The 14754-nt window shown below is 43.5% G+C and overlaps 1 protein-coding gene across 6 annotated transcripts in view; it reads right to left on the bottom strand.

Annotated features, from left to right (window-relative positions):
* The window catches only part of numb (NUMB endocytic adaptor protein), a 38981-nt gene that overhangs the window by 2546 nt on the left and 21681 nt on the right, over positions 1-14754 (bottom strand). Inside the window, exons 3-10 of one of the 6 annotated variants that reach the window (XM_035167998.2) lie at positions 10498-10572; positions 4665-4697; positions 3876-3950; positions 2779-2919; positions 2099-2303; positions 1623-1913; positions 1236-1379; positions 351-485 (exon numbers count right to left, since the gene is read on the bottom strand). In XM_035167998.2, coding sequence (XP_035023889.1) covers positions 351-485; positions 1236-1379; positions 1623-1913; positions 2099-2303; positions 2779-2919; positions 3876-3950; positions 4665-4697; positions 10498-10572 — 1099 coding nt within the window. The remainder of the gene's footprint in view (positions 1-350; positions 486-1235; positions 1380-1622; positions 1914-2098; positions 2304-2778; positions 2920-3875; positions 3951-4664; positions 4698-10497; positions 10573-14754) is intronic. The other 5 variants (XM_035167999.2, XM_035168002.2, XM_035168001.2 and 2 more) reach the window with 5 other exon arrangements.

Genomic DNA, 14754 nt, shown 5'->3' with positions numbered 1-14754 from the left:
CAGGTGTGAAGAGTTGGAAAGTGCTTAAAACACCTCAGTGATTTTAAAGTCGCTGCTGCAGCTGCCGACCTCGCTGATAAGAAGGTCAAACCACAATGATTAACCACCGGTTGTTCAGAACAGCAGCATGAACCTGCAGCCTTTGTGTTATGAAGATCAACTTTGACCTCTTTTCAATGTACAATCAGACTTAACCTGTCTAACTTGGTGACATTCAGTTGCTGTATCTCAAAGTCCGTTATGATTCATCCAAAAGGTCAAAATCCCACATTTGTCCTGTCAGTATCAGACTCTCATGCATCCTGTGACGTGCAAACATAACAGTTTAATCTCCCCGTGGAGCTGCTTACCTGGCTGTGCTGAGGCCGGGGCCCCTGCTGGGGTCTTGGCCCAGGGGTTAGTTTCTCGGGCAGGCAGGGCAGGGGGCAGAACTGGGGGGTTAGCAGTAGCAGCAGCAACAGAGAAGGCAGGAGCTGTGCAGTTCACTACAGCAGATAAAAGACAGATGCTAGTACGAAGCAAGCGTGTGTGACGGGCGTCGTGGACACGACTCTTGTTAGACATGCACAATGCTACTGTGTCGTTAATTTGCAGTCTTAACGATTGTTAATCACACATGTAAATTACACGGCACTCACTCTCTCTCTCACTGCAAATTCAATTGCACTCAGTATAATTTAAGTTTATTCATTTCCTATGGAGACAAATTAATCACAAACTCAGCAGAAATGTGGGAAACTGATGAATGGGACTGTTGCCCAGAAAATTTGGCAACAAATAACTTTTGGCCGTCATCTGAAGTGAGCGACTAATCTAAGCTTCATCGTTTCTCTACTAAACGGAGCGGTTCTGTTTGGCAAATGCAAAATGGCTGAGAAGTTGATTACTCTTATTCCAGCTTCTCAGGTCTCTAGACTTTTAAACTAATAGCTGCAGGACACTAAAATGTTTTATAAGCACTTCTGAGCTCGTACAGTGAAATAATTCAAAGCAGCTATAAGACAGTAAAAAACAGAGCAGCAATGAAAAGCATCAGAGGACCGATGCAGACTCTGAGCACGAGGCAAACTGTAATTTGTGAATATGGGCAAAACAAATACAACTTGATTGATTGCCTATGTTGTTGAGTTATTTAGACCACACAGAAACACACACAGACGCCTCTCACACCACACAGCTGCGCAGATGCCCAGTTACACACGTTAGATGTCGAAGGCTAAAAGAGGAGGTTTTACCTGGTGCTACAGGAGACTGTGGGGATGAGGCTGGCTTGGGCATTGGTGCTGAGGAGAAGGGGTCCTCTGGGGGCCCGCTGAATGCTGATGTGATCTGAGTACACAGCGAACTGATGCTGTCGCTTTCACCTTCAACCTCAGCAACTACAGGAGGACACCAGGGAATGGATAACCGGAGTTAATAGAGGAGAAAATATCACTAACATACGTAAAAGAAAGGACACGACTCATTAGAAGATAGAAAATGGTTGTGTTCTGCGAATGTGTTCATGTTTGATTAGTCAGTAATGCACAATATATTTCTAAAACCAGACTGAAAAGATAGTTTATTCTGATGCGTAAAGTGATAAAAGAGCTGGAGACACAGATCGTGGGTCCCAGACTAACCTGTATTTGTCATGGGGAAGTCGGACTTCCGTTGCATGGTGGAGGGCAGCTCGTTCATACGCAGCGACATCTGTCTTTTGAAGGGAGACGTCTTCTGACTGAGGACTGGGAAGCCTCTGAAGGAGCCCTGCCTGGCGAGAGCCTCAGCTGGTGCATGTCTGCGGGGTATCGCCTGAGCTCCCAGCGCGGGCAAAGAGAGAGGCGGGGAGGACGAGGGAGAGGGTGAACCTCCTCCCTGGTGTGCGGAGGAGTTTGTCACCGAGTTCCCAGAAACATTCAAGTCCGTCTCTGCTGTTGGAAAAGAGCAGTGCAACAAAACTCTTAAAATTACCAACATTTTTACAGATGTGAAACCGAGCAGCAATACAATGAATATAAGTTTTACATGCTATTGTCTTTGTATTCACAAAAACACCTCGGTTAAACTGGACAACCATTTTCCCAGATCAGGGAATAACAACACAATAAGTACAGACCTTTTTTAGCATCCTGTAGCTGCCGCATGACTTCCTCCCGCTCTGCCGCCTCTGTTGCTGTGGTAACACGAAACGAGCCCTCGCGGGTGAAGGTGGTTCTGTTGGCGTCAAAGGTTGCCGTGACCCCACACTCCTTCTCCCGTTTCTGTTTCCGCTCCAGACAGGCGGCGAACGCACAACCCACAGCGTGACTGAGGCGCTCTCCCTGAAAAGAGACGATGGAAAACAAATCGTAAGTTACTGGAGGAACCACTACAGACCACAACCATCACAGTATGACAGTAATATAATGGTCTCTCCTTCACCCGAGCTCACTAACAATTAATTATTCTATTATAACATGATATAAATCGTAGTTTACTTTAGAGCAACAACTAAATTATTTTAATCATGTTTCAAATCAATCGTTTTCAATTTAACAGAAATGGTGACCAACAGTTCAAACCCCGAAATATTCTATTTATTTTGATACTGAAAGAACAACGTACTTGAAGAGATGAAAACAGAGAATATTTGATTTAATAAACCTTGATAAATTGCTTGATTATAAAAAAATATCAATCAAAATGCTGTTGTACAAAAATATAATAGGGTGGTTAAAAGAATATATGTAAATGTATTTTATTATGTACTGTGTGTGAGCCATCTGTTTGTATTCAAGCTTCACAATGATTTCTCACCGAGTCTTTGATGGCCATGAAACAATGGCAGATCCAGCGCCGCGTGGTGCCGTCCCTGCAGATGTAAGAAAACGCCCTCTCGAAGTTCCGGTCCGGAGCGCAGAACGACACCTTCTCTATTGTCTGGTCTAAAATCAGGTCCTGCAAAGAGAATAACCATTACCTCATTATTAGCAGCTTCGAAGCTGTGGTCAGGGTCAAGTGACTTTCACTCCAGTCTGTTCGAAATGCTGCATGAATGAAGAGTACTTCACTGAGAAGGCTCCGAGGGTGCTTGAATAACACTGAACTACAACGAGCTCCAGAAGCAGCTGTCTGCACCTGAACACGACATAACGCTGAACCTCACGAAATCCTGGATCCTTTTATTGCTTTTAACAACACAACTAAATAAATGCAAACAAAGAACAGAACCAGGACTCAAGGTGAAATACAAGATCCTGGACCGGTTAAAAATATCTTTCCATAAACTACAGCATGTGCTCATATGGTAAAAAACAATCTCATGATCGATTATCACTATATTTTAGTGACAATTGAACAATTAAGTTACGAGGTGTGTGTACACAGAAATGAACACACACCTCAGAAAGACTGGTTCTTTTAACTACGTACACTTAAAATTAGACTCACACACAAAACAATGGCCTTAGTTAGTTACAGGGCATTTAATAACAAAACTTTAACGGATACATTACGTAGATATAGAAAACAACAGCCATGTGCCTTCTCTTTTTATTGCTCTTTTGAATTCCTCCTGTTTATAACCTACATCCTCGAGTTTTCTTAAACGTGCTTTGAATGTTTAAACAGACTACATTTGATGCAGTACCAGCACTTTCCAGCAGGTGTCCCTGTGACCTATAATGTGAAGGCGTTAAATCAACTCCTACTTCCTACAGGTGCCGTGAGCACATATTTCCAAAAGGGCCTTTTTCCTTTTTTAGGTCACTAGACCAGACCAGCTTCACCACCATTATTAACTCAAACAGCTCAGCAGCTTCCAGCTTTAATGCTGCTAAATCCACATGTGCTTCCTCTGGCAGCGCTTTCTGTTTGATCAAGCCTGTGATAAGAGGAACGAAGGGACTTATTACCTTTGTTTTGTCGTCTACAACGCGAAGACCATCTGCCGACACCCACAGCACGGCCCGCACCGGCTTCTTCCCGGCCTGCCAACACACAAAAGGAACAGGAACAAGTTAAGAAACAAAAGAAACCGCTCCAGTATGTCCATATCCTCCAAGATTAGCTCCCTTTGTACCTATTCAACTCACACACACACACACACACACATAGAGAGAACACACCTGTAAACAAAGAGAAAGCACCAGGTAAGAGACAAAAGAGGAGACACAAATCAGGATTTGGTTTTTTCTGAGTGCTGTGTCATTCACTAGTTCCCAAAATTGAATCAAAGGCACAAAAGGAGATTTGGTGCACAGATGCAGTCGACAGTGGTGGCCACATGGGTTAGAATAACAATAAATTATCTGTGTGTGTGCACCAAAAAGTCACTTTTCATTCATACAAGCTGTTCATTGTTCCGTTCTTGGTTCAAGGAAGAAGGGCTGAACGGAGAGAAGGCACGCCTGTTAATCAAAAAAAAACAACCCACACGCATACATAGAGATACACACACAAACACAGATAAGTGCCCCACCCCACACTAAACCACCCCCACCTGCCCACAGACATGCATCACTGTGTTTGCCTCTCTCCAGACTGATCTCTCGCGTGCATCAGTGTCTGTGTGTGTGTTTCTTCCAGCCTTCAGACGTGATCAAAAGGGTGAAGTGTTACGTGACAGGAGGAAAAAAAATTATATTAATAATAGGAATAATAGAGAGAGAAACACACTCAAGACACACAAAGCAATAACTTACTTTTGCAAAGAATCCTTTGAAGAATTTCCTGTCCTGGAGGGTGGGTGAGAGGGATGGAGGAGACGGAGGGAGGAACAAGGCATGAAAATGTTACCTAGGAAGTCTAAAAATTGACTGGAGCCTACGGGGAGGGATTTGATTTTTGGGTTTCGTTGAGGTGAAGGTGGGTTATGAGCGAGTGAGCAAGTGAGCAAGTGAGTGAGTGAGCGAGTATAGACTGTATATGAAGATGAACAACATGACGGCTCACAAAAGAGAAGCAAATTCATCTGGATGTCTGCAGTATAGATAATAAACCCCATATTCACCATGTAAGCAGATGGGACATGGATCAAATTAAAAAGTCACTTAAAAGGTACACACTTCAAATTATTGTTTCTCAAAGACGGTTTCTGTCATTTCAGGTAACATTTGTGTTAAAGTTTCTGATAGTTTTAATTATTTGATGCAAAAAATGGGGGTTAAATGTCGTGATTGACAGCCGAGACTGACTCGCGATTGGTCGATGTATCAGCAAATGACGTTGAAAGCACAAGATGGCAGCGGCTGTATCAAAGATACTTTAGCTTTATTTATTATTATTTTTGTAAAATTGTAGGAAGAGGAGACGCATCATTCATCTTTATACAGAGTTTATGTATAGACTGTACATTTATGTATAGACTGTATATTAAGATTGACGACATGACAGTTCCCAAAAGTGAATCGTCTGGATCACCCCCTGGTGGCCGGCTGCTGTAAAGATCATAAACCCCACCTCTTCCACATCAGTGGATTGGACACTGACCAGACTAAAAGTCAGTATATATAAAGTACATATAAAAAAAAGCTGTTTGTACAATGGGAATAAGAAATGAAATCGTTCATCTTCAAATACAGTCTATGAGTGAGTGAGTGAGTGAGTGAGTGAGTGAGGAGTGAGTGAGGGAGAGATAATGGATCATGTAGCTCCACATGATTCCAAACTGACAGATGTTTGAATGTGGTCGTTATTGTATTTATGATCACCGTTAGTACTACCACAACACGGGAAGCCAGTAAACCACATTACTGTTTCCCTCTCGATCACCCCGGCAGCAGGAAATGACGCCCTCAAGTTCTTCTGTGACAGAAATCGACAGCAACAAGTCTGCAACACTACAGCAGTACTACCAAGCTGCCTGGACAGAGGAGATAAAGCCTGCAGACCTTCAGGTGTGTGTATCTGCGGAGGGGTTAAACCCATTTTATTCTTTCTCCTCTGACTCCTAGACCGAGATGTGCTCCTTCCATGGGTGTTCAGCAGACAGAAACAGATTCCCACAGGCGGCAGCTTGACCTCTGAGTCTGTTCACTGGTTGGCCAGAATCAGGGTCAAGTTTAGGCCGCCACAACCAGACCCAGCCTGGTGCTAATCCTCCCTTTCACCCCTCGCTCCCTGATTGTTCCTCTCCTCCCCATAAGCTGTGAAAAGGAGTGCCACTCCGCTCCTGTTACTCAGCCGTGGTGGAGACAGCACTCAGAGCACCATGTTAATGCATGATTTAACGTGTTAACCAGCAATGGAGATTCATTCCAAATGAGCTCAGCACTTGATAGTGTGCCAGCGTAGCGTAGAGTAGAGTATGCTCAGCTAGTATTAGTATGCTAGGTGGTTAGGGGGGGAAAATATCTATAAGGTTGTGATAACTAGAATGGGAGGTTATGTGAGGGGAGGGGGATTTGAAGGCATTTCTCTGCATTAAAACCTGCTTAAAAAGACAAAAAAAAAAGTGTAACACCAACAAAAAGAACATTATTCGGGTATTAAATAGGTGATGAAACTATAGAAGGGGAAAAAGCTTTGTGGGCAGAAAGAAAAGCTGAGGTTTGAAAGATTAAAGTGAAGCCGACACGTCCAAAACAAAAACAACTGGAGCACGAAACTTACTTTGTACCCAACAAGGGTTTCTGTGTCGATAAATACTAGACCGCATTTTAAAAGACAACCTTAACACACACAGTCAAAACCTTTTGGTGATCGTATCACTGTGATACTACCAGGCTGGTGCCAAGAACAGCATGAGCCACCAGCTGGATGTGCGACATTAAAAGCACACATCTTGTGTAACATCTGTGACAGTCACACCTTACAACATGAGCTACAGATACCTCTAGTCCAAGATAAGAGTGTATGTCATCCTATTACTTTACCCGACACGGTCAGCGCTCAAGCCACCACCCTGCAGGACAGGTGCATGTGAGCTGTTAGGGGTCCGATGCTGATTTGGACCATGACAGTTGATTTCTAAGATGTTATCAAATCCTGATGGCAAAGTAACGTGATTGAGGCCTGATATTTCATGGTTTAATCGTATACTTTGTTGTAAATACAAAAAAAATACCCGTTTTTATCCCGGCACATAAGGCTCATACTTGCCGGGCTCTAATGTTTATGTTTAGTTAGTTCAGGACATGAGCAGACGCGGCTCTGTGTTGAATGAAGACTTTGTTGTGTAGCTTCCTGCCTTTGGTGTTTACACAGGAAATATCTCTAGTGAGGGTGAAAAGGCGTCAGCGACAACTTTGCAAACCATGTGACGCTAGAAGCCTTAATTGAAACGGCCAGGTTACACAAACCACCTGATGAACTCTGATACATGTCAGTGATGCAGCCTGAGGCTACTGGGTGTTGATGTACAAACACAATTGAAATTCTTCCAGCATCATGGTGGGGTGCCTCACCCAGTCAACACAGAGGAAACAACCTTGGTTTCTATGAGCTCCTGAGAAGCAGCTAAAATATTCCCGCTGATGGAACACAGAATACACCACAAACCCTGGGCCAGTGGCCAAATGCAATAGCAGGAAGTGACATCACGATGACAAAAAAAAAAAAGGGCAGTTTGGAGGTTGACGCTACCGCAATGCAGCCTCCTCCTCCTCCTCCTCCCACCCGCCTCCATCCTTCCCTCTGAGTCACAGGTCGCAGAGCTGCGAGAAAACTCTCATTACTGTCCCAAAGGCTGCTGAGAAAAACAATGGAGTTGGCTCAGAGCTGGAGTCTTCACACACACACACACACACACACACACACACACACACACACACACACACACACACACACACACACACACACACACACACACACACACACACACACACACACACACACACACACACACACACACACACACACACACACACACACACCCTCCAGCTCAAGGCACATTTATTTCCCTGTTGTTCCTACTGATGCAGCAGAGAGAATTATCTCTCCGTTGTTCATCTCTCTCGTCTGGCCTGAGAACGCTCGGCCTGATGCTGCCAGATTGTGTTGATGATGTGGCTTCTGTCTGGCAGACGCTAGCTGATTTTCAGGAAACAGCTTCCTTTACTTAGCCCACATGAGACAATGAGAGCCCACAGGTGAGGGCCTGGTTCCAGACAAATGTGGGTTATTAGTTCCTGGAAATAAGAGTTTACACTGGCAGTATTTGTTGCCTGGCAACAGTTAGCTGCAACAGTAAGCTAATTAAAGAGTCAGTGAGGATGAAGTGGGATCTGGCAGGACCTCGCCAACTGTGTTCAAAAGAGGGAGGACCTGGGTTCGTCTGGAAGGTTAAGCGCTGACATGGATAAATGGCATCAGGGGAAGGCGTATTTTTGTGCCAGTGAGTTTTGCTGTGCTATATAAGACAGAGTCAGCCTTCCTGCCAGCTTCCCCTCCGCATGTTAAGAGAAGACGTCCCATTAAAATGATGTAAGATGTAAAAACAGAAACCTCATTTGGCCCCAGGCCCCGAACACCATTGATCAAGAATCCATGACTCAAACCTTGTTTTGTTGATCCAAATCACTGTATTATTCTTTTTAAGCAGGTCAATGTAGAGCAACGCGGGATGAAAGTGCGGCATTAACAAACTGCTCTCGTCTGAAAAATCACTGAACTCCAACACTAATTATAATGGAAAGAGAATTAGAGAAATGGAAATGAAAAGTGCAGAGCGACGCAATGCAGCACAACTCTTCTGTTATTCCACTGCTCTCAGCCCCGTTGCTGAATGTTGGTGAATATTAATGTTACAGAATTATGAAATAATGAAAATTATGTAGTTGAAAAACTTTCCCAAAGCCTGGAAATTCTATTTTTATTGTGCGATGGCATCTTGATATAAAGAGTGTGGGATAAGTCAGCAGACTATGAATGAGACAAGAATGCTTAACAGTCACGGGTTGCACAACAAGGAAACAAACCTGGGAGGGGATAAGAAAAAAATGTCACGGCCGTACGGAGGACAGGAGGACAGGAGACATGAGGACAGGAGGACAGAAGCACCCGCCTCCTCCTTTTGATTTGGCTCCTTTTTATGTGCCTTGTTAAAATGACTGGATCTCAATAAGATCTCACGGCCTCAGGCTCTGTGTCTACACCATGTGACCTCATCAAGCTCCAGAGTGTATGTCCTGCTGTGTGTGTGTGTGTGTGTGTGTGTGTGTGTGCGTTTATTAGGCTTGCATGTATGTGTGTATAGTCAGTGTGTTTGTCTGCTGTTTCTATGGGTACACGTCTTCCAGTGTGTGCTGCTGTGTGAACAAATGATTTGCCTGCAAGCCATCTCTGAGTGTGTGTTTTAATTGTGTGTGTGTGTTAATTCTCACACTCACACACACACACACACACACACACACACACACACACACACACACACACACACACACACACACACACACACACACACACACACACACACACACACACACACACACACAACAATACAACTACAGGTGTCTACAAGTATGTGCATGTTATAAACTTAGTGCTGTATAGGTGTGTGTGTGTGTGTTGCTGGCATTCATATGAACGTTCACTTTTATTATTATCTCCACCAAGGATTCTACTTTTTGAGAGCACTGAAAAACCAACAAAGTAATTCATGAGTCATGTCTTGAAAACGATGACGTGTAAAACACTAACGGGAGAAGCACGCAAAAGTTGCACCTGATCTGAAAAGTACATACACGCACATGACGCATCAGGTGGACGTTGACTCAGCTCACTGAGTAGAATATGCAGTTCAACTAAAAGGCCCTGAACAGAATCCAAAAGTGTTGATAACAGGAGAAACAGGGTGTGAGCTCTCATTTAATCAGTCATGTCAAATTGAAACTGAAACGCTAACTACAGATACTTCAAGCAGGAGTTTCGTAACTATGATACCTGACATGAGGATCCTCCTGAACAGGAATCTCTAATCATACAGTCCCCGGTAACAGACCTGTCGACTCAGATTTGTCTGTGACTTTAGAGAGTCAGCCTCATATATACACACACGACTATATAAACTGGGTGGGGCCTTGGCAAACAACTGACAACATGGAAAAGCGATTGCTCTACAGTTTCTCCCCCTTCCCCTCCCCTGCTCCCCAAACTGGAATTTGCTCCTTTTTGTGCAACTCCGCTGGAATCTGCCGCAGCAGGAAGTACACGCCGGCCTATCTACTCTGGCTGAGAGAGCGTGCTCGGAAAGGAAGAGACGTTTCAGAACAGAGCCCAACGCCCCTGGAGGTTGTGTGTAGGTCATGCTGGGTGGAGACGCTCATTGACAAATGGTAAGAATCAGCCACACTCGGGCCTCTATGTACAGAGACTCCTAGACAGGAATAAACACAGACGAAACACGGAGGAGAATAAAAGTGACAGAAGATAGAGGGCTGTCGTGAAACAGACGTTAGAGAATGTCAGTTGGATTCTGGTTTCAAAGAGAAGGAAATTAATGGAGGAAAAGATAAAAAAAAAAGAGAGAACAGATAAAGAGGAAGGAGGATGTCTGGTGTTTAACAGCCTCATTCCTGGAAGTACTGTGAAACGTACCGTCTTCAGCCGCTTCACTGCATCCTCGCATATGTGCATCCCCCTGGACTCCTCCACTTCCACATGTCCCAGGTACTGCAGGGTAGAGAGGAGAGAGAGAGAGCGAGACTAAGTAAAACTGTGACAAACCTTTCCTGTGGCCATCTCTACTCAAGTTTAAGTATGGCTCCCATAATAAACTCTGGAATTAGATTTGGTATTTAAATAAGTCCCCCCCCCCGGTATACTGGCACTGGTGATTTATAAACCTAATTAATTAACATTTTGAGGTCAATCACAGTTCAATTGCTCCCTGGTTAATCCCCATATTTTTGAAAGTGCTAAAAATTGCTATTGAAAATACTGAACACGCCAAAGAACTATGAACAGATGCAACAGAGAGTGAGAGAAACAAAAACATGGAAGGAAGCTGCTCTTTGTGCGTGGTCGACTGGCAGCCACCTCCTGTGGCTCCGTGTGGACCTAGAAACCTGACCTGCATCATTGTTTTGGCTCATCACACGCAAATACAGATGAGATCAGATCAGGTATAGTGTCGATTGCAGGAAACTAACCTTCCTGAAATGATTTACAGCAATTACAGTTTAACCTTTCTAGAATCAGTTGTATGTCTAAGGAAAACATATCAAATCTCACAACTGTTGTATTTCACCTTGTGGCCTTCATCAGGGTCAACCCCATCCTGAAGGACGCTCTTCACACTATGAGTTCGGGTTGTAACTAAGTATTCTTACCTCCACCGAGGACGTAAAAGATGTTTTTCATCTGTGTTTGTTAGGTAGAAGGATTATAGAAAAACTGGAGGCGTGGGGCATGACCCAAAGAAGAATCATTAACTTTAGGTGTGGATCCAGGAATTCATTTTCACTTTCATTAAATGCAAGATAGCAAGCTGATTGTTGATGTCTGTAATAATAATAATACATGGATCATGATGACTATAAATGTGGTTTTATAAGGGGACTGCTGGGCCTTGGCAGAGGTGTGCACTGACAGCCATTAAAGTTATTATTAATTCATCTGCAGATAATTCTCTTGACGAATCAGTTTATCGTTCCGTCTATGCCAGGAAAGATTTTATATACATTTGCCAGCAGTGGCTAAGGAATTTGCAGTGAATGATCGACACCATATTTTTGCTCAAATGAACAATTTCCTGGGGGAAATCCTGTCCTCCAACCACGTTACAACACGGCTGCCTCCCTCCAACACGTCACTCCCTCCCTCCGTCTTAGACTTGAAGCAGCATCACCCCAGTGTCCAGACTTATAACCCTGACCAGCCCAGAAGCCATTGTACATGTGGGGCCGGAGAGGAAGTCCTTACCCTTTCCTTGCACATACACACACAGCAAGTGATGTTGACCGCCGTCTGACACCCCCACCCTCTGTCCAGGCTATTTTAAGAGTGTGACGCCACGACTTTGAGTCACATCACGGTACTGGAAAACACTGTGTATGCACTTATGTTACGTTAAAAACAGAGATGTGCACAGAAACACGTGTTTTAAAGACAAGTGATGTGAGGACGCAGCTGTGGGTAGTGAGGACAGTCAAAGCTGCAGAGCCACTAATAAAGGGATCTGTTAGGAGACGTCACTAAGGTGAGATGCGTAAACCCAGGGGAGGCTTGAAGTGTCACAACAGATGGTTTGTTGTATCTTACTCCTGTTAGTAATTAGCTGGCAGCAACAATCTGGGGGCCGCAACATTCATATTTAATATCCGTGCTCAACAAAAGCAACTCGAACAAATGGAATTAATATCTCCTGAACAGCCTGATGTACACACAGAGGCTAATTAGGATCTTAAACCCATGTTTATTAGTGGGCTGACCCCAGGATCAGTTTAACTGGTAACTAATCCTGCATTGGGCTACATCATGATATTTGTATTAACGTGCTGTAAGTGCAATACCAGTTTTGGTGGAAAAACTTGAGATTTTATATTTAATTTAAATCTTTCTGGCCCTGGGGCCAATTTGTCTGGTCTTGAGGACCAGTAGAGTTAACATAGCAAATACAGAAAGACAAAAAGTGCAACATGTGCTTAAATCCACATTCTGTAAACATTTGAAGTAGCAGCTGACGAGGAGCATGTGAGGTCAAGATTACCTGAGGCCTAAAAACAGCAGCCCTGTATTGTTTGAATATTCTGTACAGATTTTGCTGATATGAATCCTCCAGATGTGTTCCAGATGGATTCCAGGAATTAACATATGGTATTGGCCATAAGTCAGTTTCAGTGACAAATTCTGCCAGATTCCATAGAAAGTCTGTGAAAAGAAGCCTTACATACATATGACTTGTTTCCAGCGTGGGGATACCTGCAGAAAACAAGCTTACACGAAAACCCACATTCATTTTTATGCAAATAAGTCTACATGGTTTAAACTTACAGAGGACATGCAAGTACACACAAATAAACACAAATGCTGCTTAACATACAAACAAATAACAAGCTTTACACAATCAGCGTTAAAATGTTAAATGTGATCAATGAAAGACTGGGCCTGTATTAAAGATGCTATTGTAATGGGGGAATCCCCAAGCCACAACATAATTTCCCCCAATCTTTATATCACCACCAGCCCAGATCACCCGCTTCCCCCCCAGCACGACTTTAAAACTCCTCTCTCGCTCCTCTGATCATTACTGTGTAGTGCGGCAGTCGGTGATAATTCCACTGCAACTATCTCAACCCACACACAACTGGGCTCCTCTGAGGCACCTAGAGCAGGAGCGAGGGAGCAGAGCGAGGGGGGGGAGGAGAGACACAGAGGAGTAGCATGGTAGGTTGCATTGGCACAGTGAAAGCCAGTGCAGAGGGAAAAAAACTGCTGGCGGAGAAGTGTGTGCGGAAGTAATCGTGACAATCTAGACAATCTAAGAAAAAGCTATTTAATTGTTCCTGACAGAGTCTGCGTTTCACTGTCTGATGTAAATACGTAAAGACACGATCTTTAGAGCAGCACAAGAACGGTCAGTTACCCAGGTTTAGATTTCAAGGTATTCCCCACCGGCTGGTTACAGCGGCAGAGCAGGTTTTACTTTGTTGTTTTGTTGATTTATGTACAACCAGCAATTTAACGGTAGGAAAGAAATCTACAGAACTTTAATGAAACTTCGTTCCTTCAAGGCAATTTGCAAAAAGATAAAGCTCGGAAATAATGAGCACATTTGATGAAAGTAGTAAATTAAAACTCCTAGTTCATCTACACCTTTACAGATGTGTGAAGACAGAGTAGAGCAGTTGCTAAAAGACAAGTGTTTCTTTGAGATCAGCGTTGAGAGACAATGTATGGGGAGCGTTTGGGGGAGGGGAGGTATGTATGAGCACGTGTGTTCAGGGAACATTTGGAAGTCAGCTTAAGAGGAAATTCACAAACTGGCTGAAATTTATGGAAGCTCAATTTGAGGCAAGGAGCCAACACGTTGACACACATGTACACAATCAATCGGAATATTATTGAAGTTTGAAATATCACAAGTCTCGGCTGTCAATCATGACGCTCCACCCTGTTTTTATAGCATTACATAACTAATTCAAACCAACTGATCAGAAACATGAGCACTTGAACACAAACTTCAGCGTTATTACTTAATTACCCACGTAAAGTGACACACAACAGTGAGCCTTAAGTCTATGTATAGACCTGAACAAAAACAAAACTAAGATCCCACTTAAATCATGACTCATTACAATATCTGTATCCTACAAAGTATGAGCTTTTCGCTCAGCTTTTCGCTCAGCCAAGAAATCTTAAGGGAGTAATAAATCCTGCTCTTCACTACCTTCCATTATATTCACACCACTAACCCCCTAAATGCATTTCCAATTCGCCTTTCTTGCTCAAATGAAACACAGGTAATAAAAAAATATATAACCTGTGCTCCGACTTATGTGTGACACACTTTGAACAGCCACAGAGTTCATCTGCTGTGAGATAAACATTCCCGTTTCACGACTGTGAAGTTTTCAATTCCCCTTTAGAACCAAGCTAAGGTGAACATTGGACCCTTGTGATGAGAGGAAGCGTGACTTTGTGCTTCTGTTTGCAAATGGGGAAGGTTTTGTTGCCACAATACGGTGAACTCTCCACTTCATCAACTGCAGCACCGCAGGTCGAGCACTAAAGACTGCATGTACAAAGATACTGCATTAGTATTCTACCGAGTTGAGGGACTCGCTCTTCAATGCTCCCAGTTTATTTGTCAAGTATACTGGAGCATTTTTCTTTCATTTTGTGTGTTTAACT

This window comes from Hippoglossus stenolepis, chromosome 10, assembly GCF_022539355.2.
Source record: "Hippoglossus stenolepis isolate QCI-W04-F060 chromosome 10, HSTE1.2, whole genome shotgun sequence".
Taxonomy (NCBI): domain Eukaryota; kingdom Metazoa; phylum Chordata; class Actinopteri; order Pleuronectiformes; family Pleuronectidae; genus Hippoglossus; species Hippoglossus stenolepis.
Note: the sequence above shows the minus strand (reverse complement) of the source record. Positions and strands in the feature narration are given on the sequence as shown.